General features: G+C 37.0%; 1 protein-coding gene and 1 long non-coding RNA gene across 4 annotated transcripts in view; one reads left to right on the top strand and one right to left on the bottom strand.

Moving 5' to 3' along the window:
• The window catches only part of ALG13 (ALG13 UDP-N-acetylglucosaminyltransferase subunit), a 79,758-nt gene extending 72,277 nt beyond the window's left edge, over positions 1-7,481 (bottom strand). The window contains 3 exon segments of the mRNA XM_082610728.1: positions 4,783-4,921; positions 6,169-6,331; positions 7,387-7,481. Coding sequence (XP_082466854.1) covers positions 4,783-4,921; positions 6,169-6,331; positions 7,387-7,467 — 383 coding nt within the window. The 5' untranslated portion in view covers positions 7,468-7,481.
• A 139-nt stretch (positions 7,482-7,620) lies between these two features.
• The window catches only part of LOC309797214, an 89,327-nt gene continuing 72,041 nt past the window's right edge, over positions 7,621-24,906 (top strand). For 2 of the 3 annotated variants that reach the window (XR_014292564.1, XR_014292565.1), the window contains exons 1-3: positions 7,911-7,998; positions 12,261-12,348; positions 12,892-12,956. This is a non-coding gene — a long non-coding RNA (uncharacterized lncRNA). Of the gene's footprint in view, positions 7,707-7,910; positions 7,999-12,260; positions 12,349-12,891; positions 12,957-24,906 lie in introns of those variants that run through there. The other variant, XR_014292563.1, reaches the window with a different exon arrangement.

Below are 24,906 nucleotides of genomic sequence, written 5' to 3'. Positions count from 1 at the left end.
AGTTCCTTCTAAAATAATTCAACTTCTGGAAATGAAGAAAATCTCCCTTGGAAGGAATTAAAGTAACTAAAATAAATACTAGGCAAACAACTATAAAGAAACAAAAAGCTTACAACATATATTATGGTATGGTAGAAAGAGGACAGGACTGGGAGTCAAGAAGTTGCTTCTAGTGGCAGCTCTACCAAAGGCTGTTATTTTAGACAAGTTGTAACCTCTGGCTTTCTTCCTCATCTGTGAAATGAAGAGACTGGACTACATGATCTTGAGGATTCCTGCCAAATCAAAATGGTTCTAAGATATCCTTTGATTTTTAAACCCCACAAGTGATATAAAATTTTACAAAGGTATAGTCAAAAGATGTCACTGCACACAATTGACACCACTGGTTTAAGCCTCTGCTAAATGAAATAATGGAATCTGGGTTATATGCTCTTGTGGGAAAGAAGCAGAGGATTTGAGGCCCTATGCTGCTCTTTAGTTGTCTAATGTTTGAGTAGACCCTTTCATTTGTTTCTGATTCTCTATGGTTAATCCTTCATGACATAAGATAATTAAAGACTGAGTGATCAACATAAATTTTAAACCGCATTTTTTCTCAAACTAGAGAAACATATTTAAAAGAGAGGCCAGAAAAGTGAAATTCTCTCTATGGATTTGAATAGGGCCTTTCCTACAGCATTATGTTAACATTAATATACAATTATGATTACGGTGCTGAGAATTCTCAACTGTGTAGATTACTCACTTTTCAGGTTATTCTCAGCAAAATTTAATCAAAGTTGGTATCCTCCTGCTACCCGGAGTACTCCTCAGCCACCACCTTCTACCATTAGTAAGAATTTATTTTAGTATTAGCCTAAGTAAAACACAATCAGGAAAATAAATCTACAGAAACATTATATAATGCATCCCAAGTAAAATGTTTAGAATATTCAACATTTTGGGATAATACAATCAAAAATGAATCTTTATAGTGAATGCTCTATTTTTATGGATGAATTATATCTAAACTTTCTACCAGAAAACTATCAATACTTATGGATAATCTAGTTTATTTTATAGGTCTTGAAACCACTTACCATACTCAGAATTTCATAAAGTATCTATTTTGAGTTATGTGAATTTTAAAACCATATATTTAGGCCATTACACACATCAGATCATTTATTCATTTGTAAAACTAACTTTATAAGGGCATAAATTCCTCTATGATGCTACAGTAAATGTTTCAATACCACTGTGGGGGGGTCCTTAAAAAATAACAGCAAGTCCTATTGGCACAAGTGCTTTTTGATTTATTCTTCTCAAATCAGTAAAGCTTTGACATTGGGCAAGATTATTTTTGTCACTTTCTATTCATATTTTACAGGAAAATAGTGAACACATCCACTCCACTCTATTCTTCAGAATAAAGTAGTTTCTCGAAGTACAATAGATCAACTGACTTGATAGTTAATCTGTTTTTTTTTTTTTTTTGCGGTACGCGGGCCTCTCACTGTTGTGGCCTCTCCCGTTGTGGAGCACAGGCTCTGGACACGCAGGCTCAGCGGCCATGGCTCACGGGCCCAGCTGTTCCGCGGCATGTGGGATCTTCCCGGACCAGGGCGCAAACCCGTGTCCCCTGCATCGGCAGGCGGACTCTCAACCAGTGCACCACCAGGGAAGCCCAATAGTTCATCTTTTTAAGGTAATTATTGAGCTTTTTATTTCACAGAACACAATCCATCATTTTTTTTAATTTGGTTACTTGGATTATGAAGCTAAAGATCTGACTCAAATTTTTTTTACAAGTTTGTTACTGTTCCATTTTTTACTCTAATATTAAATTAACTACATTTGAGGGTTTTGTCAAAGTTTTCATATTTAATTCATTTCTTTTTCATGATTCCAAATCCATTTGGGATTCTAGAATAAAACGTGTGAATGCTCACTACATATTTCTTTTACTAAAACATGAAGATTAGGGAAAATCTAATAAATTTGTGAAACTGCAATTAGAATTTGGACCCAAATGCTAACATTCACACCATAAAATTTTCTATACATTCTACAGATGTAGGAGACTTATTAATTTATATTATTCTACAAATATATACTCTATATTTAATTCGATTTAACCACATTCCATAAGTTGAATTTGAGGGGTGTTTTTAAAGCTTTGAGAGTTTAGTGTTTATTTTTGTAATCCAACAACTTTATCCAAAAATGCAGAAAATTTTTCTGGCTGGCCAGGAGGAAAACATTTCAGTGTTGAAAAGTCCATTGACTGTAACAGCCCAGGAAGCGTGCTAAAACAAAAGAAGAAAAATATTAGGTAATATGGGAGAAAATTCCATAATTCAATGCTGCCCACTTGATGACTGAATCTAATTTCCAAGAATATTGTGATGGTTCTCAAACTGTATATGTGAATTTCAATGTATTTTAATATTATAGGTATACACAATAATAATAAAATAATAAAAAGAGTACTACATGTCAACAGCAATTCAACATTTTATCTTTTACATCAACTGAAATATTTCAGAAATGTTATTTCATGAAAGATGTGGTCACATGGCTTTGGAACACTTCTCAGGACTGGGCAGATATAACTTGAAGCAAACTCAATTTATGAAAACAGAATAAATGAAACCAACAGTAACAGCTGCAAGACAAGAACAATAAGCTGGGGAGGCTACTAGACCATGCATGAAGATTGTGAAATAATTTTTGCTAGTAATTTACTACCATAAATCCATATATAACTAAGCAACATACAATCGCCATGCACGTTGGAAATAAGGTTCAGACCCACAACATAAAACTATTACTTCAGAAATTTAATTAAACCAGCCACTTAAATTAGAACAGAATCATCCAGCCTACATTTGGGGCAAATAAATGATATACCTAAAATAAAAATACAACCAATTATTGGTTCTCCTTATGGCATCCACGTGTGCAACTTTCTTGAAATTAATACAAGAAAAAAAGAATTCTAAAACTGAAAAAAATTAATAAATTGGAGATTTGTACAGCTCCTTTTTCAGCCTGAGAGTCAGGATGTGTCTATGAAATCAATGCTTTCCCCTTTTTAATGTACTAACATAACAATCGAAGCTGATTTAATGTTTAGAATGAAAATACTCATCAAAAGTGTCTGGAAAAATTGACTTGCATAAACCAAGGAAGATGAGCATTGATTCCTCTTCAAAAATGGTATTAACCCCTAACAATCTCAACTACCTAAGGACAGATATGCCCATTATCTGAAGCCCACATAATTCTGATTATCTAGCTTCTCCCCTGACTCACAATATTTTAAGAATGGCTTCTATATTACAAAGCCACCCTGACATTCCCTCTCCTCCATCATTATAGGGATTAAGACAGCAACCGTTGCTCCTGGAACAATCCATGAATCTGTCTCCTCTCAATGAGAATAGGAAACTTTGTTTTTGTTCACTGATGATGCCAAGTGCCTAGAATAATGCCTGGCACACAGTATGTGCCCAATAAATAATGAATGAACAAGTATTTACTGAGTGCCTAAGACACATAAGCAGTAAAATTAAAAGAAAAGCTTATGTTCTAACCAGTTTTTTCTAAGGTTTATTTTCAAATTAATTTCAATTTATTATAACATAAGAAATATGCATTTTGTAATACTTCTATGAGGTCTTTTCTTTTTAAAACATCAAATTAGGATAGCTTTTAAAGTCAAACAATTGGGAATTACTGACCTGACCCTTTGGCAAGCTTCTAGTGTCTGAAGAGAATTAACAGAAAACCAGCAATTTTCTTCATCCTTCTATTGTGATGTTGATCAGTTCTTGCTGAATTCTAATATACTTCTAGAAAATAATAATCCTTACCATAAAGCAATTCCTCTGCTTAAAATACTCCCATGGCTTCTTATTAAACATAGAAATTGGAACTCTTCTGTGAACTATCCCCACCCAGCTTCATCTTCATACTACATTCTCTCCCTTGCTTACTGTACTCCTGCCACACTAACCCTCTGTTCCTCAAACACACCAAACTCCAAGCTCATTCCCAACTTAGGGCCTTTGCAATTGCTGCTGTTCCTTCTGCCTCTAGAGCTTCACATGACTGGCTCTTCCTGGTTATTCAGGTCTCAGCTCAAATATCATATACCCAGTTATGCCTTCCCTGAGCAATCTAGTTAGTCTTCACCTCAGCTATCACATCACCCTGCCCTATTTTCTTCATAACATATTTCACCATATGAAATTATCTCAATTGCTTATTTATGAACCATTTACTGTCTATCTCCCACCACTAGAACGTAAGCACCATGAAAGCAGGGACTTTATGTCATGTTTACCACTGTTATCCACAGCACCAAAAACAATGCCTGCCATGTATTAGGTATAGTTGAATGAATGAATGAATAAATTTAATTTAGGGATTCCAGTGGATTTACTGAAGGCAAAACCTTAATTCAAAATAAACAAATGCCTTCCTTAAATAATGAAAAATAATGAACACAAAAGTTTATATTCTCAGAGACCTGCACACCCAGATGAATACACACAGATACGTGCACACACACACATTCAGATATTCACGTGCAATAAGCATAGACAATGAAAGAAATACAACACAGATATCACAGTCAAAGTAAAGGACAAATGAGCAGGTTTTACAGGTGAGAAAATCAAAATGTTTGCTAAGTGGGAGAAGGTAAGAGATCAAAGATACAGGTGGGTTAGGCAGGTGGGTAAGAATAGCTAGGAAGGAATTAAGAGGTCAAATAATCAGTCTCTAGTATACCTGCAGGTACAGTAAAAGAGATGCCCGTCTTTGTGTAGCTGCTTTGCCAATTCCAGCTGATGATTGTTCATCAACTTTTCATTTATAACCACTATGAGTGGCTTTCCTTTTTCCAGAGTCTCCAAACAGCTTCCTGCACCTACGAAAATATACCAAATTTGTTAACACAGTTTAAAAAAAAGTTACGGTGCTTCACCAGGCCTTAAAACTAGAACTCAAAAGATGAAAAACTTAGTTGGCAAAACTAGAAATCAAGCCTTTTAATTATACATCCAAAATGACAAAAAACAGTTATGAGTGGTCTCTAGTGTTACAAACCTGACTTGAAAAACACATTCTTTATCACTACCAACAATATCAGTGCTTTGCAACTTGCCCTCTAGTAGTATGCCCTGGGCATGGGCCTTGAATCCAAATAAGATTCAGGTTCTACATACTGTACATGAAGCCATACTGCACTTCTATTCAAACACAAGTAAAAAAGCAAGCCTTCAAAAGTGACAAGCACCAATAAAGGAAAACTTTGACCACTCCTAATGAGTCTGCTTGTCAAAATAGTCAAGGATAAATCTCCACAAACGTGCATATATACAATATTTGGGTCAATTCAACTTTTAACTCTAAACTCACTTAGATAGTTTAAATGGGAGTGAGAAGACTGCTAAGCGAGCAGACAAATCCTTTTTGGGTAGACGATGCCAGCACCAGACTGTTATTTGTCTGCCGCTTACTGACTGGACAAATTACTTAACCTTTTAATAGAAATGTAAAAAATCTTCCAAAGCCAAATTCTCAATGACCAATCCGATCAATTAGCTGGCTGAACGTTCCTACAGACCTAAGCCCAGATACTAATTCCCACTGACAACTCTTGACACATGTCATTGGATAAATTATTTTGCCTGTGTTTAGGGTTTCTGTAAACCCTGAAGTTTACAGTTCTGTAAACTGTAAAGTTGGGCTTCAGTGATTGATTTCCCATTTTTCTATCACCCAGAATTATAAATTCTCTCCAATAATGTTCCCGACTGCTATATTGCAATCAGTATTTTATTCAGAAGGGCTACCGGTGAGTTACCCTAGTGATTTTATTTTACATCAGAAAGGTTCGAGTTTCTGTTCTTATTTGTTATCTATCAAAAACCAAGCCGGGGGCTTCCCTGGTGGCGCAGTGGTTGAGAGTCCGTCTGCCGATGCAGGGGACGCGGGTTCGTGCCCCCGTCCGGGAGGATCCCGCATGCCGCGGAGCGGCTGGGCCTGTGGGCCATGGCCGCTGAGCCTGCGCGTCTGGAGCCTGTGCTCCGCAACGGGAGAGGCCGCAGCGGTGAGAGGCCCGCGTACCACAGGAAAAAAAAAAAAAAAAAGGACGGTTCTACAGCACTTTACCGGCGTGACTAATAACAAGATCTGCTTTCTGAAGGTCTTCTTTCAATGAATCCTTGTATCTGTAAACATCCAGAATAAATGACTCCGTACTGAATGGTTCAGGTACCACCTTTCCTCTACCTATTTGTAGGACAAGTCGGTTGTAACCGAGGCTCTGGATTATCTGAAACGGGAAAAAAGAAAAAGCGGGCCTTATAAACAGGCTACTGTAAAAACAGTAATATCGACGATAAACCACCCAATCGGAGCACGAGCTGCCGAATGAATAGTCGAGCTGGCGCCCGTTAGTTTTTCAAATGGCTCCTTTTCCCCCCGTCCCGGGCCCCGACTTGGCACCTCACTAGCCCTAAGGGATCTAAACGCCTCAGCTCATCCCGTCGTGACAGAAATGGCCCAGCAATAACTAGGAGACCAACGCAAAGACTCTGAAAAAGGCATCGCAAACTAGGGAGGGAGGGCAAGGAACAGCGTCGTCGTAGCACACGGCTGGGGCTGCGCGAACCACGAGCCCTAAGGAGAGAGCACGCTCGGGGGATGACGCGCCGCGCGGGCACGCCGGCCGCGAGGGTGCCTGAGCCGGAGGTAAGGCACGGCGGCCTCGGCCCGAGCGCGGCGGGGCAGGGCCGGGGCAGGGCCGGGGCAGGACGCCGAGCAGACCGGCCGGGTCGGGCCGGCCAGAGCGTGACGGAGCGCGTCGACCGCGCGGCCCCAAGAAGCGGCCAGCGAGGCGGGCCCGGGCCCGGGAGGCGGGCCGGAGGCCCGGCTCAGAGAGGCGGAAGCGCTGGAAGGAGGGGCGAAGCCGGAGGACGGAGAGGCGGAGGCGGAGGCGGAGGCGGAGGCGGAGGCAGGGGCGGAGGCGGAGGCAGGGGCGGAGGCAGGGGCGGAGGCATAGGCGGAGAATCAGCGGAGAAAATCCGGGAGAGAGGGGGAGCCGGAGAAAGGACGGAGAGGAGCGGCCCGGCAAGGCTGTGGGGAACGGGAAGAGGAGGCGGAGGACCCTAAGGACCGGGGGAGCTGGAGGAAGGTCCAGTCAGGCGCGGGGAGGAGCCGGCTGATGGGCGGCGGCACCAGCGGTTGAGCTGCCAGGGATTCTTCCCGAGTGCAACCGTCAGGCAAGGTTACCGAGGTTAGCGGTCAGGCTGGCGGCGGCGAGCGGCGAGCTCAGCGCGGGGAGCCCAGCCGCCGCCCGCCCGCCTCCCGCTCGCCTTCCCCACTCACTTGCAAACTGTCGTGCGCCGATACACATGCAATGAGGTCGTCAAAGCTGGTGGTCCCTACAGTAACAAACACGCACTTCATCGCGCGTGATCCAGAGCCTCGAATATCAACGGCCGGATGTGACGTAGCAGAGACTACGTTGACGAGGCAACAGCGCTCGGTGCGGGAGGCGGAAGTCGGCCGTGGCCTCCAGGGGTAGCAGCCACCTGATCTGTGTCGCCTGGGACGGGTTGGGAGCAAAGAATGCTCCTGGCTATGTGCGGGCCACTGTTGTAAGCCCTTTGCGTGTAGAAGCTCATGGGACCCTCACATTTAAGGAGGTGGGGAATTGACAAATTTATTTTCTTCAAAAGTGGGGTTTAAAAAAATAATCATTAAGCCTCACACCCTTGTGTTTGCATCCTTGCTCGGGTACCACAGCTCTTTTAATGATATAGAAGTTTGGGATTCTTTAGCCAAGATACATTTGAGAGATGGTTTTACTTCAAGTCTGTTGAGGGCATCTGAAAAAAAAGTGCCTTTTAAAAATCGCTCATTAGCCTGGGCTCTTCTTCCAACTGTGGTTCTCAAGAAACCAGAGCCCTACAGAGTCTTGGAAGCTGCAGAGAAACAGTAAGTTCCATTAGCAAGCATTGTGTGTAAAATAGAGGCTTTTTTTTAACATCTTTATTGGAGTATAATTGCTTTACAGTGGTGTGTCAGCCTCTGCCTTACAACAAAATAAATCAGTTATACATGTACATATGTTCCCATATCTCTTCCCTCCTGCATCTCCCTCCCTCCCACCCTCCCTATCCCACCCCTCTAGGTGGTCACAAAGCACCGAGCTGATCTCCCTGTGCTATGTGGCTGCTTCCCACTAGCTATTGATTTTACGTTTGGTCGTGTATATATGTCCATGCCACTCTCTCACTTTGTCACAGTTTACCCTTCCCCCTCCCCATATCCTCAAGTCCATTCTCTAAGGAAAAAAAAAAATAGAGGCTTTAAGGCCTGAAGCTTACATCTCTGTCATTGAACCCATCCATTGAACCATTTAAAACGTAGAATTACCATAAATTTAAATTATAATAAAATGTAAAATTATACATTAGCATGAATAAATACCACATATATATTATACTTAGGCAATCAGGTACGGGAGAGGGGATTTCTCAAGACTCCTTTGTCCTACCACCATTACTAAGATCATTGCCTGCTTTATCTCATTCTAATATTTTCTGTATTTTCTACTTAAAATTTCAGTTTATCTAATATGCATGTTTTGCTCTGCCTGGTTAAATACAGAAGGGAAGGTATGAGAAGAAACTCTTTTAAACACGAGTGGGATTAGAGGTGAATTAAGCCTAGAACATGGGCTTAAAAAACCTATTAAGCCTATTTCTAATAAGACTGTTTCTCTAAATCTTGTAGCTTGAGTACATGTCTTTTTTTTTTTTTTTTTTTTTTTTTTTGTGGTACGCGGGCCTCTCACTGTTGTGACCTGTCCCGTTGTGGAGCACAGGCTCCGGACGCGCAGGCTCAGCGGCCATGGCTCACGGGCCCAGCCGCTCCGCGGCATGTGGGATCCTCCCGGACCGGGGCACGAACCCGTGTCCCCTGCATCGGCAGGCAGACTCTCAACCACTGTGCCACCAGGGAAGCCCCGAGTACATGTCTTTTTGAGGGGTGGTATGCTTTACCCCTTTCTTGATACCAAATTTCATGAATTAATAAAACTAGTTTCATAATAACAATAAATGTAGAAAGATCATTGTTAAATAATAAAATATAAGCATATTTTCTACCCAATAAGGGGAATAAAGTATGAATATTTATTGGAATATAAAGACAAAATATTCCAAAATCTTCTGTAATTCAGAAAGATCTTGTGTCTATGATATCTTTTCCTATATCTGGAAGATATAAATTAAAGGAGCACTGTTCTGATGAGCTCATAGAGAGAATAAGCACATACAGAAATTGAATAGTCTTAAGTTTCCAGAAAATAAGAAAATTGAATACCTAATGAAACTGAGCCCTGCTGAAACAGTTTCCTTACCGAGTTAATGATTAATCTCTCTATTCAAAACTTTTTTCCCTTTCTTGTGCCCTCTGACCTCAATCCTATGCTAACTGAACACTAACCAACCAGAGTCAGGTGACTAAAATTGCTGTTGTTGTAGATATCATCATTACGTTAAAAACTCAGGTTGTTTCTCCAGGGCAAGATGAGCTCACAGACCCCTGAGCCATGGACCACATGGCCAGAGAATCCTAAACCAGAGACATCTTGACTCCTGAAATCATGCTTAAGAAATGTCACAGAAATATCACAAGACAATGATTAATTCCAGTTTCTTTGTTCTTCCCCTTCGAAACATCTCCAACTCAGAGACCAAGATGGAGTGAATCTGAGGCTTTTATCCCACTCCCTTGCTTGGTGCCCTGCAAATAAACCCTTACTTTGCTGCAAACTCCCACTGTCAGAGTTTGGCTTTCTGTGGCATGGGCACACAAGCCCTTGCTTGGTTACATTAGTACTTTAAATATTCTAGACTTTACTAAAACATCTTCTTGCAGAAATTGATCCAGAAACGTTTTAAGAACCCAAGATTACATAATTGATATAAAATTTTGGTAATTAAGTCTTTTCTCTGTTCTGTCAGTGTCAAGTATGCATTTTATTTTACTTGGGTGTGTTTTTCCTAAACTTACAGAGGCTTACTTATCAAATAAATTAACATTATTTCTAAAAATGTTTATGATTATGAAAAATGTAAATTTCTTTTCAACTACATTAAATCAGCATTCTGACAAACTTTATTTCAACAGTAACTATGCTTCCTGGTATGCCAGCTTGAAGATAATTTCCAAGATCTTTAAGCACCTTTTTAAAAAGTGTGTACTGACATTAAATTGAGTTAATTAATGGATAATTGTTGCACAGCTGGATACTTTTTAAGTAAAACAGAATATTGTAACATTGATTTAAACTAAGCCTAATTCTAAGTTTATATATTTTTGCATCTTGTTTGAAATACTATCGAGAAGCTCTATCTTGGAGTTGTGTAATCAATTTGTTCATTTTTTCCACTTTAGGAAGTTATCAAAAGGATTTGTGTGGCTATAGAAAGTTTTGTCATGTGTAGTCTTAAACTCTGCTAGTCTGTTAACACGCTTATATATGCCAGACAGTTCTCAATTATATCCACCCTTCACTTTTCTCTTTAAAGTAGAAATTAGTCACTTTCATTAAAAGTTATAATTAGTATGGGTGGTTGAGGCTCTTCAAGGAGTGACAGTGACAGAGAATTACAACAGTATATATGCTTTTGTTTTTCAAGGGAAAAGAATAGTTTTTTTTTTTTTCCTGAAGCAGCTTTTTTGGTTCCAGAACCCTTTATACGCTTAAAAATTATTGAGAACCTCAAAGAGCGTTTGTTTATGTGGATTATAATGTTAGTTATAACTATTGAAATTTACCATATTAGAGACTAAAATATGAGAAAATTTAAAAGTATTTATCAATTCATTGGAAAGTAGTAATGATGAGCACGTTGCATGTTGACAGAAATGACCTATTTTTTCTGAAAAATAACTATATTTTTCGAAACAAAAATTTTCACGAAAAGAATAGCATGTTTCACACTTTTGCAAATCTGTTTACTATCTTGCCTTACAGAAGAAAGCTGGATGCTTGTATCTGCTTTGGCATTTAATCCATTGCATTATCACACATCACAAAACCTCTGGAAAACTCCATTCTGTACTCATGTGAGGAGTGGTATACTGCTACCCCTTTCTTGACACCAAATTTCATGAATTTGAGTGGATGAGAGTCAAAAAAACCCACATGACATCTTAATATTATTATGAAAATTATTTTGACCTCACAGATCCTGTAAAGGACTATGAGAGTATTAAAAAAAACATGACAAAACTTAGAAAGTGAATTTTATTTGCCTTTGTTTATAATACCTGAGGCTGAAAAGAAGCTACGAAATACTTTAAAATGTTTAGAGTACTCCGTCAGTTTAGATGGGGTTGTTTCCTTTATTTAGTAATTAATGCTTCCACCTATGATTTGAAAGATTATTCTTTACCTTACATGTAATCTGCCTAAATAGCAAAGATTCTGTGTCTTACAAGAATAATCTTCTATCACTTAAGTAGCCTTTATTGTGTCCCTGATTATTTAAGGAGAAAATACCCATAGAACGCGACTCTTCACTTACAATAGTGTTACATTGTATTTTTTTAAATGCATTATTTGTACTTGGATTAAATAGGAAGGGAAGCATTGTTTCTTAGTCACTCATGATCCTACCTAATCAAGTGACCAAATCTCCTCTGACAACCCTTAATTTTGTCTTCCCAAAATCAGTTCCTAAATTTAGGACACATAAAATAAAATTTTCAGAATATATTACATACATAAAACGAAAACTTTTATGCATAAAACCTCTAAGACTTCTCAGAGGGCCTTTGGAATCACAAAGATTTGCGCTGCCACCTTATAAAAAAAGATACTGGAAATAATTAGGTTTGTTTAATTTGTTACTATAGCAAAGTTGCATGGGAAAAGTTGTCAGATCAGAAGGGACATTCAGCCTTTCCTAAGTTACGTTTGTTTGGTAAAATATTAGTATAAAAATTTCAGAAATTGCATGCTTTACGGGAAGTCCCCAGCAATTTGTCAGTGCCCTCCATGACAGATGTGCCCTCCATAATACTGTTTTACCTTCAGGAATAACCCTCATCAAAACTCCTATGAAATAGTTACATACTGAACTCCAATACGGAATTTTACTCCTCTATTTTGATAGAATTGGCAATAGTAATAAATTAACCACAGCCATTAAATCTCTTAATGTTCTGGTTTTACTCTAAAGCTTACCCGAAGATTCTACTACAGGCTAGAATTTGTATCTTCAACAAAGAAGAACAATCTCAGAGCCTCATGGAAAAGGACCGTACCAGGTACTTCACATGATTGCCACTTCAAAGAATAGACTTCTGAGTTGACATCACTTAGATAACTTTCAGACAGCACCAGTGGACTGAGGCAAGATTTCCAGGACTCTTTCTAATCTAATGAAAGGCTCAGAACAGTACAGAGTCAGATAACCAGGAAGGATATACTAGGCAATGCCCAGCCTTCCGTAAGCTACCCAGTAATCCTTTTCTTCCTCCCCTTTCAAAATCTTTCAGTTTTTCATGACATATGAAACCCAGCTTTTCTGACATGCGTTTTAGAAGAAATATCGTATATACTTGCCCAGATAAAATAAACACGGAGCTATTGCTGAGAAGCTAAAGGAAATATGGAAAATAAAGTAGCATTAGTTATCCTTATGATTAGGGTGGTTTCATATTGGTTTTATATAAATGAGGATCTATTTTATTTTTTAAATAATTCAGAATGAAATTGTGATGAATGCCATATTAATTTATTCATATTCTTTTTATATTTTTTTGTTTCTGCTCTTGCTGTTTCCTCTCCCTCCCCATCAATATGGTTAGCTAATCCTTCAAGATTCAGCAGAGGTGCAAGTTCCTCCAGGAAGCCCTTCTCTGACCCTTGTAAGGTATGTGTATTATGTGCAAATATTGTTCTTTGCCTACCTCTGTCATAATTCTTGATGTTTAAATTACCTATATACTTTTTTCTTCCTCTGGACCGTAAAATCCTGAAAGAGTGGAGACCATGTCTAAGTCATCTCTGAATTCCCAGAATTTAGTGCTGTCCCTGGAACCTAGGGACGTAAAATAAATGTTTATTGAACTAAAAAAGAGTTACATTATTAGGTACCATGCTAAACCCTGTGGGGAATACAACGATAAATAAAACATAGTGCCTTTTCTATCTCAAGAATATATGGGTTTGTTCATAGGCTGATCAAAGTTTTGTGGACTTATTTTTTTAATTAATTTTATTTATTTATTTATTTTTGGCTGTGTTGGGTCTTCATTGTTGCGCACGGGCTTTCTCTAGTTGCAGCGAGTGGGGGCTACTCTTCATTGCAGTGCGCGGGCTTCTCATTGCAGTGGCTTCTCTTGTTGCAGATCACAGGTTCTAAGCATGGGGGCTTCAGTAGTTGTGGCACACGGGTCAGTAGTTGTGGCTTGCAGGCTCTAGAGCGCAGGCTTAGTAGTTGTGGCACATGGGCTTAGTTGCTCCGTGACATGTGGGATCTTCCTGAACCAGGGATTGAACCCGTGTCCCCTGCATTGGCAGGCAGATTCTTAACCACTGCACCACGAGGGAAGTCCTGTGGACTTTTAGAATTAAGAAACCATGGAATTCATTGGTTTTATTTTATGGACAGTAAACAGAGATTCAAATAGATTGTGATTTTTTCCCAAGATAATAATAGCAGAGGGTTGAATCCAACCCTCCAGATGCTTGTCAAGGCATACTATGCAGACTTATCCTTTAATGATGAGCCTACAGTATTGGTATCTATATTATAGTATAAAGTAATAACAGCAATATGACTTTTAAAGTCTGATAAACCAGAAATGTTTCTTCTTAATCTTTTAAACACAGCACATTATAGAATCCTTGAGCTGCCTAACTATTGTGTTTAGATTTATTTCTTTAATTTTTCATCATTCATCAAAAGTTTCTATATATCCTTTATTATTAAAGTAAATGTCTTTTATCAAAGCTGAGAAGTTGCATATTATAAAACATTTGTTTTTAATGTTTCCACAAATCTGCTTTGTGGATCCATTGTGTTCTTGAAGAGTTGCCAGAACTTGACTCTCCCTTTCCTCCTCCCCCTTCCAAATATTATTGATGGTAATTGTCTTACTGTAAGGGACACAAAAATAATTATTTCTTGCCTACACTGGTCAAATCAAAATTTTACTATAATAGAGTCAATTTTTGGAGAACCATAAAGAAAATTGTTTAATTTTAAACAGATAGCAGAATATGCTACTGCAAAATATGGCACTTTGACATAAGAATTATTTTGAGCTGAAGGCAACTGAGAAGAAGCAGATACAAGAAAAATTCTCTGCCCTACTCTTATTTGCCTAAAAGCAGTAGTTGTAAGGGTATGCACCTCCCCTCTGTACCAGGAAGGACAGAAGTTAACCACCAGAGACAGCTCTAGACCCTTACAGCCTGGAATCAGCATCAGAGGAACCTACGTAACAAACTTTACTAACTAGCTCTTATGATCCGTTAGTTCCCCCATATATTTACCTTCCCCCAATTTGCCACCCAAAAAACTCAAAGTCCATTTCCTTTGTCTTGTCAGTTCTCTAAGAATTTTTTGTTATTTTAAGCTGCTGCATTAGGTCAAGCTCTAACCACCCCTTTCAGTTACTCATCATTGAGTACATGTAGTGTATGTCTGATGCACATGTTAGTAAACTTCTGTTTGTTGTTCTCTTGTTAATCTGTCTTTTTGGAAGAAGGAAAAGACATTTATGTGATCCTAATTATATGAGTATATGCCTCCTGTATGGATCAGTGATGTTAATTAAGCCCCTGTTGCATAAACTTATCATAATCAGCTTAATCACAAATGATAAAATGTTTGATTAAAGGAGACTATACTGAATGAAACATAATACCAGACATGGTTTAGAATCCATTATATGATAGAGGGCTAGTACTCAGATGAGACAAAAGATGTTAAGACTTGGATGTTTTTCAAGAACTCAAGTTTTCAAAAAGGTCTGAGTTTTATTTTGTTCTTACTTAATTCTCTATCTAATTTTTGCTAACTTATAGCAAAAACTACAGAATATAACATTCCATTCTTTATAAATATCAGAGGTATGGACAGATCACTTAATAAAAACAAATTAATTCAAAAATATTCATTGAGCACTTACTATGTACAATCCCTCTGCTACACACAGATAGACTAGACAGCTTAGAATCTAATGAAAACACACAGGCATGCAAATATGTTATGATAAAGTGCAATAAAAAAACTGAGCAATGCAAGAGAGAATAACAGGAGGGGTGGGGTGGCGTGGGAATCGACTTTAGATTCAACGGTCAAAGAAGGCTTCTCTGGGGAAGTGACATTTAAGCTGAGGCTTGAAAGATAAGGAGCCAACCAGGAGAAGACTGAGGGAATAGCCTTCCAAGCAAAGTGAATAGACTGTGGACAGGTCATCAGGAAAGGTGCTTTTCTTGTTTGAAAAGAGAAATGAAAAAAGACAGTGTAGCTAGAGCATAATAGGCAAAGGAATCGGTGGCATGCAATGAGATTAGAGGGTTAAACAAGCCCTGTAGGTCATAGCAACAATTTTTATTTGTATCCCTCAAGAATTGAGTAAGTGCAAATGTGTCAATATATGTAAGAGGATTTTTACCTATCTTAAAAACTGTGCTTTCTAGATTAGAATATGCCAACAATGCATCTTAGAAGAATTAAGCTAAGCACAAAAATGTATTGTTCATGGGAATAACTCACTTTTAAAGTAAAATTTTAATTTTATTAAATTGATGCCATGTAGATAGTTTTGTTTTAAATAGTACAGTAAAAAACAATAGTTCTCTGTCCTATCCCTCTCCTTTCCTGATTCTTACTCCAAAGGACAATAACTTTAAACAATTTTAGCTATTCCCTATAATATTTACTACCATGTTTCTATGTATCGATAACATGCTTATATTGCTATGTCAACTGAAGAAAAACACACAACCTGAAAGTTGCAAGTTATGTTTTATTCTGGGATGTTATTGAGGACTGTAGCCTGGGAAACAGCCTCTCAGATAGCTCTGAGGAACTGTTCCAAAGAGGTAAGGGAGGAGCCAGGATATATAGCAGTTTTTGCTAAAAGCAAAAAAAACATGTAGTCAAATATCAAAAGTTACTGATAATCACAAAAAAACAGACATCTCAAGGTAATGAATTTAGCGCTTTTCTATGTATGGGAAGATGCAAGAGTCTGGGCTCATCAAAATTATTCCTTTAATATGCATCTTAACTATTTGGGGCCAGTATCCAGCTTTTCTCCATTCTCAGTTCCCCTCAGGGTGCACCGTTGGTGGGGGGGCTGCAGTGGCTGATGGTTTGATGGCTGCAACACCCTTTGTTTACTGAAATGGCAGGCAACATTCATTTTCCACAGCTATTTCTTGATTTTTCAGCTTTTTAGATAATATCTATTGACTTTCTATTATGAAAGGTGGCAATTTGACTCTCTTATGTACCCATAAACACATACGTCCCTTCCTCCCCAAATTTTTGGTAAAATCAATATTCAGTGATTATATTACTATGACTTTGTAACATTATTGAGTTTAACCATGTATTGAGTTTGTTATTACATTTCCTATCCTATAAAAATTTTGTTCTGCTACATTTTATTTAATTTCTATTTGCTTAGGATTCTTTTCTCTGAATCTATCACTTACTCATACCCAAACAGGTCTTCCCAAGAAATCCATACAGCTCCTCTCTGTATGTTCAAATACATCAGGGTAACTATAACTTTCATTTTTTTAAATTAAAGATGTCTGTGATAGGGATTTTTATCCTGTTTCAGTTTGAGCTGGTTTATCTTTCTGAATAGCTGTCTTCCTGGGGTATCCTTTCACTGTTATCTTGAAAATTCCTTTTGCCTTTCTCTTGTATTGGATCTCATTTTCTATACCCTATGTTCCCCTCACTTTTCCTTTAACTTCCTCATTTTGGTGGACAAATATCCTCCAATAACTTCCTGAGAAAGATGATAAATTTTTTCAAGATTTTTGCATGTCTGAAAACACCTTGTTCTAATCTCTCATCCAGTTGTTAGACTGATATAGAATTCTAGGTTGGTTTGTTAGTTTCCTATTGCTGCTGTAACGAATTACCCCAAACTTAGTGGCTCAAAACAACAAAAATTTATTCTATTTTGACCAGAAATCTGAATTCATTTTCAGTGGGCTAAAGTCAAGGTGTTAGCAAGGCTGTTTCCTTCTAGAGGCCCTAAAGGAGAATCCTTTTCCTTCCTTTTTCCAGTTTCTACAGGCCACCTGCATTCCTTGGCTCATGGCTTCTTCCTGTATCTTCAAAACATATCACTCCAACCCATGCTTCAGTTTTCACATCTCCTTTTTTTTACTTTGGTTTTCTTGCCTCCCTGTTATGAGAATTATTTTAATTACATTGGTCCTACCCAGAAGATCCAGAATAATCACCCATCTCAAGATCCTTAACTTAATCACATCTGCAAAATCCCTTTTACCATGTAAGGTAACATATCCACAGGTCCAGGGACTATGACAAGGACATCTTTGGAGGGAGGCATTATTCATCCTATCACAGTTGGAAATGATTTTTCCCTAAAAACTTGTCTTCTTGATTTTAGGGATACAGTTTAGAAGTTTGTTCCTAATATTATTTGTGATACTTTGTATATGACCTGTTTTTTTTTTCTCTCAGGAAGCTTCTAAAATCGTTTGTTTATTCTATCTTCTGAAATTTCACTATGATGTATGTTACTGAGAATTATTTTCTCATTCACTGTTCTGGATACATGATAGACCTTTGTAATCTGTATATTCATATCCTGCAGTGCTAGTAATTTTCCTTGTGTTATTTCTTTAGTAATTTCCTTCCTTCTGCTTTTTCTGTCCTCTCTTTCTGGAACTTCTTTTGGTCCAATTTGGCCCTCCAGTACTGAATCCTTGAACTTTCTCATCTTTTCTCTATTTTCCATTTCTTTTTCTTTTTGTTCTACTTTCTAAGAGAGCTCATCAATTTAAAATTTTTAATCTTCTATTGATTTTTAGGATTACTACTATATTTTGAATTCCTAAGAGCTCTTTCTCATTCATTGAAAGTTCCATTTTTACAGAACACTGTTCTTGTATCTTGAATTTAGTATCACCTCATTTCTCTGAAGATGTTATTATAGTTTTGTTTCTTTTCTCTTTGACTTTTGTTGCTGCTGCTGTTGTTGTTTTGATCTCTGTCTTTCATTTTAGAAAATTTACTCAAATATCTAGGGATTTGGTCAGCCATAAATATTTAAGAGTGAGGCACAAAAAAGAAGTTCTGTCTCCATTGTTGGGACTTATGGATTGTTGAGCTTCACTGGGGAGTAACTGGAAAGAAATTCAATCTTTTTAATGGGAGACCCCAAATATCATTGTCTGTAGGGCTTTACACTTGTGTTGGTCAGCTTCTACAGAATCCTCCAGTCTGCTCAGCTGAAAATATCTTAGAAATCAGCCAGCAGAAAGGTGACAGAGAGCAATCTTACTATTTAGTAAATAGAGATTCAATCCCCATTTTCACTAAAGTTCACAATCCAGCCCTCAGCTATGCCTATTGTTTCCAACACTAGAGCTTCTTTTCTGGAAAGATGTTTTAATTACCATAGAAAATAAAACTTGAATCTTTTTTTTTAACTGAAATCATTGTTTTTCTTTCAACTAAGTCAGCAAGCTTCTTTAACAGCAAGAAGCACCCATTGACCCTCCAAGCAGTGAAATAGAATGCTATATTAAAACTTGAATCTTGTTTGAATGGATAAGGAGCTTTCGGGACATAATTTTTCCTTATACATACTTTCAATCAATCCTCCTCTTTTTAGCTCTCCCTTCAACCTGTATCTCAGAGATATTGAGTAACTTTAAAAACAACTCATCACCACCAGCCTTAGGTTTCAGCTTTTTCCAGTTTGTTAAGTAAACTTAACATTCATCTCATCTATTGTTTTCCAACTTCTAAAGTTTTGTCAACTTTGCTTGTCTGCTGTTGTCTTCTCTCCTGTTCTCTTTGTCCTTCTCTATTTATACCTTTTTAAAAAAAAAATCCTTTACTGTCATTTTAGTGGAGCTTCATGCAGGTGCAGAGATGAATGCATGTTTCTAATCTGCCTTGTTTAACTGGAAGTCTTATAGCACACTCTATATGGAGAAATAATGCAGTCCAAGCTAATAACATTAAAGGTGGAAGACTAAGAAGCCCACTTGCAAAAAGAAAATCTGTTTTTGAGAAACGTGAAATAAGTAGTACTATAATATATAAGCCATATATATGACTATTCACTGTACTGTAAAAGGTCTGTTGCTACAGAAAACTGTTATATCAACTTTCAAATACTTAAAATTATAGGTAATTTAACTGGATACACAAACATAAGATATACGGACTTGTCTAGTGTTTTTAGATACAGAATGCATTTTTATGAAAAATTGCCTCTAGACATTAATTGCCCTCATTGGGGAACCTTAAGAAGTATGCCATTTAGTGCCTAGTTGGAAAGACTCCTGATTGGAGAGATGGAGCCGGGAATTTAATGTAGATTTCATGAAATGAGTGAATTCCAGACACTATTTTAAAAATATTATTCAGACAGACCTTAAGTGTTAAAAAAAGAGTCTGCCTGGTCCTCCTCTATTCCAACCCTGACCACACACCCTGCCTATATGTAAATTTGGGAAAAGAGGTCAATGTAAGAGCAAAGAAGTGGGACTGAACACAATCATAATACTAATCGCTAATATTTATTAACCTTCACTGAGTGTTTACTGTGTGTCAGTAACTGTGCTAAACACGTTTTGTGAATTATTTCATATACATGTTTAGTGATTATTTGACAAATGAACTTAAACAGTAAAAATGGAAGGTTAAATAGGTAAGGAGGAGGAAAGGCGGAAGAATGTCTCCAAAGAGTCATAATAGTCTCATTTCCTTTCCCTCTCCCATTCCTCCCCTTCCCAAGTGCTCTAGACTTATTTATATTCATGGCATAATTCTGTTTACTATCCCTGCTTTTTGCTGTTCTTTCAGTATGTTAATACTAAATAGTTCATCTTCGGTACTTGAATTTGAAGGTTAATAATTTGGAACTTCAAGCAGGAGTTTTGATTCCAATAGTTCATTGTTTTGAAAAATATACCATCAAGTATTTTGTAAGAGAGGATATGGAATAAAAGGAGAAAGAGAAGAGAGAGAAACCTGCCAAAGCATTACTATAAATTTTAAATGTGTTTTTTTTAAAGCAATATGGCTGATGTTTCCAAGTGATCAAACTTTCACAAAAACTCCTAGATAATAGCAACCTGTGATGATTTAATACACATTCAGTCAAACAAACTACCAAGAATGCATAGGTCTGGAACATTTATAAAATTGGTCTAGGATTAAAGGAAATAATCTGGAGAGGAAATGAGAATTTAAATAATTAATTCTCCCAAAGATTAGTAAAATATATTTCAGCCTGCCAATTGTTTAAGATTGAAAAATTTGCATTTTTTATTGCAAAAGGACAAGGTATATTTCTTTCTCCTTACTTGATTGATATCTACTGAGTACCTACTCTCTGCAAGGCATTGTGATTAGCATTATGGGAGAAAGGATATTAAAAATGCCTAAACTGCTGTTTATCAAGAAGCTCATAATCTAGTGTTGAAGGTAAGACATATACAAAAGAACTGCTATATTGTATATGGTATTATGTGACAAATACCATGTGAATGATGCAATATATTTTGATTTTTCTGTTTTGCCAACTTGCAGTATAAACAGAATGAATTTTGTAGGTAACGTTCCATATATATGTGTTCCTTTGTATACTATTCATACATGCTAACCTTTGACAACTGCTGCAAAACATCATTAAAACCAGTTCAGGTACAGCAAGTCTAGAAAAAGAGCTGCCAGCTAAGGCACACCAAGGGAGAAAATTACTGGTTTCAATGAGATATATGTGCATGTGTTTCTTATAGTGGAATGTATAACTTATTTATTGTTTAGTAGAGTACATTCAGCCAAGTGTACTAGGTATATATTTCATTTAATTTTCACACTAATCCTATAAGATCAGTACTATTTATATCCCCATTTTACAAATGAGGAAACTGAGAATCAGAGAAATGAAGTAACTTGTCCAAAGTTACACAGCTGGTGAATGATGGAATCAGGAGTTGGACCCAGTCTGTTTAACCCCTAGTCTGCATTCCTAACCATTTAGCTCTGCTGTCTCTTTTGTGGAACATGGTAGTAGAGATGTCTAGGAGATATTTAGGTATCTGAGTCTAGAGTTCACGAGAAAGGGCTAGGCTAGAGATGCAGATTATGTAGTCATCAGCATGTGTTATATATCCTCAAATATAAGGAGACCTCAATAAGAAGATATCAAAAAGTTTTTCTTGTCAACTGGATTATAAAAATGTTTAGGGATATAAATGAATGAGTTAAATATCTACTTAGGTTATTTAAAATTTGAATTTAGTAAAATAATTAAGTTCCATTATATAAACACATTGATTTATCTGTATTGCTTTTATCCCCTCCTATTTCATGAAATATATAACTCTTCACATGTATTTTCAACATTAATATCTGCATTACCAGAGCCTATTCTTGTCATCTAACTGGTTTCCAGAGCTCGTTGCCTCACTTATACATACAAAAACTATTTGCATCATCTTACTGTAAAGGAAATTTTATCCCAAATCACAAATGCCCATTCATATAACATCACATTTGCAATTGTGATGTCATATTTCCTGGAGTAGTCACTACATTTGTATTAATATTTGTATTAAATTTGTATTGATATTTTATGTATATACATATGTATGTATTTGCTTGCTGATTTCTTTTTTTTTTTTTTTTTTGTGGTATGCGGGCCTCTCACTGCCGTGGCCTCTACCATTGCGGAGCACAGGCTCCTGATGCGCAGGCTCAGTGGCCATGGCTCACGGGCCCAGCCACTCTGCGACGTGTGGGATCTTCCTGGACCGGGGCACGAACCCATGTCCCGTGCATCAGCAGGCGGACTCTCAACCACTGCGCCACCAGGGAAGCCCTGATTTCTTTTTTTAAACTAACTTTGATGTAGGTTATTTCATGCAAACATGGTAGTGTTAATTGAAATCATCAGGGTGGAAAAGTAGATAGGACTTCAGTAAAAGAAAAAACACACACACACAACAACAAACAAACAAACGAAATACCCACTTCTCATATTTACTGAGATGTATTAAAAATCTATTTGGTAGGTGCTCTCATCCCTACAACAACCCAATACTATCCCTGTCATTAGGGAAAAGAAGGAGAGAAGAGTAAAACTAGATAAGCTGGGTGGTGATATTTGAATCAACAGTCATTTTGTATTAGAGTAAGTTAGAGAAGGAACTGTTTATAGTTCTGGCATATATCTGCTCCTGAATCCCCATGGTAAGGCTGTTAGGTAAAGACATACTTAATATCAGAAGTCACTTTGACATTTAAAACAGAACCAATGTGATGTCATAGATCTTACTTCTAGACATTTTTAATATTAGTGTGACAAAATTTTGTTTAGCAAGAATTTGCTAAATAAAAAAGTCACATTTATTACCTTTTGAATCTGCTCTCTTTTCTTTTTGGTTAGTCTATCTAAAGGTTGGTAAATTCTGTTTATCTTTCAAAAACCAACTCTTAGTTTCACTGATTTTTTGTTTTATTATTGTCATTCTAGTCTCTATTTCATTTATTCCTGCCCTAATTTTTATTATTTTCTTCCTTCTGCTAACTCTGGGCTAAGTTTGTTCTTCTTTTTCTAATTTCCTGGAGGTGTAAAGTTATGTTGTTTATTTGAGATCGTTCTTTTTTCTTAATGTAGGTATTTATTGTTTTGAACTTTCCCCTTAGAACTGCTTTTGCTACATCCCATAAATTTTGGTATGTTGTGTTTTTGTTTTCATTTGTCTCAAGACACTTTCTGATTTACCTTTTGATTTCTTCTTTGACTCATTGGTTGTTCAAGAGTATATTATTTAATTTCCACACATTTGTGAATTTTTCAGTTTTCCTCCTGTTATTGGTTTCTAGTTTTATGCCTTAGTGGTTGCAAAAGATACTTGATAGGATTTCAATCTTCTTAAATTTACTAAGGCTTGCTTTGTGGCGCAACATAAGATGTGTCCTGGAGAATGTTCCATGTGTGCTTGAGAAGAATGTGTATTTTGGTGCTGTTGGATAGAACATTTTGTATATGTCTGTTAGGTCCATTTGGTCTATAGTGTTGTTCAGAACCACTCTTTCCTTATTGATTTTCTATTTAGATGATCTATGCAATATTGAAAGTGGGATATTAAAGTCCCCTACTATTATTGTATTGCCATTTCTGAACTGACCCCTTTATCACGATATAGTGACTTTCTTGTATCTTGTGAAAGACTTCAGCTGAAAGTTTATTTTATCTAAGTGTAGCCACTCCTGCTCTGTTTTGGTTACTATTTGCATGGAATATCTTTTTTCATCCCACATTTTTTACCTTTTAAATCTGAAGTTTTAATATACTTGCTTTCGTGGTATTTTTCCCTCATATTTAAGTTACAAAAAACAGGCACCCATTCAGAGCAAATCACAAAATGGACACTTAATAAATGTTCAAAGAAACCAGATGTTTTCTAAAAGTGGCAGCTTTGCCCATCTAGAAAAGGATTATTCTGCTTTTACCTATAAATGTTGTTAGCTTATAGTTAGAGAAAATCCACCAGATGGCAACCTCATCTGCATGTGAAGCATGATGTGCAATTCTCTGCAACCCATTACAAGTCCCTTGAGCCAAATGCTCCCTAATTAATGGCTGATTTCTATTGTGATCCCAGTAAATGGATACTAGGTAGTCACTTGGCAGTGATTGTAGGAAGGTGGGGGATGTGCAAAGTTGAGATGTATTTAGTATCAAGTGTGGAACACTTTTATAACATTCTTTTTTAAATTAATATCAAAAACAGAAATAATAGTATCTATTTCCATGTTGCCCTCTACACACATTATTTCTAATTTGAAGCTAAAGGGAACCATGTTCATTTGTCCAGTGTATAAAGCTGCAGATAATGTTATTTCCCCATGAATCCCACGTTTATCTAGTTGGATCCCTTGTACTTAATGGCAGTCTGGTAGCTAGCTGGTTTATTGCTTAAAATACAAACTGTCTTTATTTCTAAAGCTGATAGTATGCAGAGAGTACTGCTGGGGATATTTAACATGTCCCTTATTGTTTTCTGTTTATAAACAACCTTCCCTGAGGTACTAATTAGGTGGAAGATATTGAATATACTTAGCAAATACTGTTGTGTTTTTCCATACAAATAAATCTGTGGTCAAGGTGAAAGTCATTCATAGGTTGGTTACATGAGCTGCAAATTTCTGGAAATATAAGTGATAGTAAAAGTTCAAGAAAAATTTTAAAAAGGATTTGTTGAAAATTTTATTCCTGAATAGCTAGAGTTCTAATTGCATCTAACATTTCATTAATACATTTATTTCTAAAGTGGCATGTTTCACCTACCTTAAAATGCAGCTGTGTAAGACATCTATTTGAATTAAATATCTGTAATACCTAACAGATTGCCTTTTTTTAGGACTATAATTGACTTTATTTTGCATCTGTATATTTTTCAAACTCCATATTTGAAAAATATGTTTTCTTCTCAGTCTCCTGGGTATTTTTAGTAACATTATTGAGGCATATTTTACATATCATATAATTCACCCGTTTCAGTGTATAATTCAATGATTTTTAACAAATTTAAGTCTCCTGAGTATTTTAAAAATGGTATAGATATTC

Source organism: Mesoplodon mirus (genome assembly GCF_964341445.2).
Source record: "Mesoplodon mirus genome assembly, chromosome: X".
Lineage (NCBI taxonomy): Eukaryota > Metazoa > Chordata > Mammalia > Artiodactyla > Ziphiidae > Mesoplodon > Mesoplodon mirus.
The sequence above is the reverse complement of the archived record's forward strand: the minus strand, read 5'-3'. Positions and strand labels throughout refer to the sequence as shown.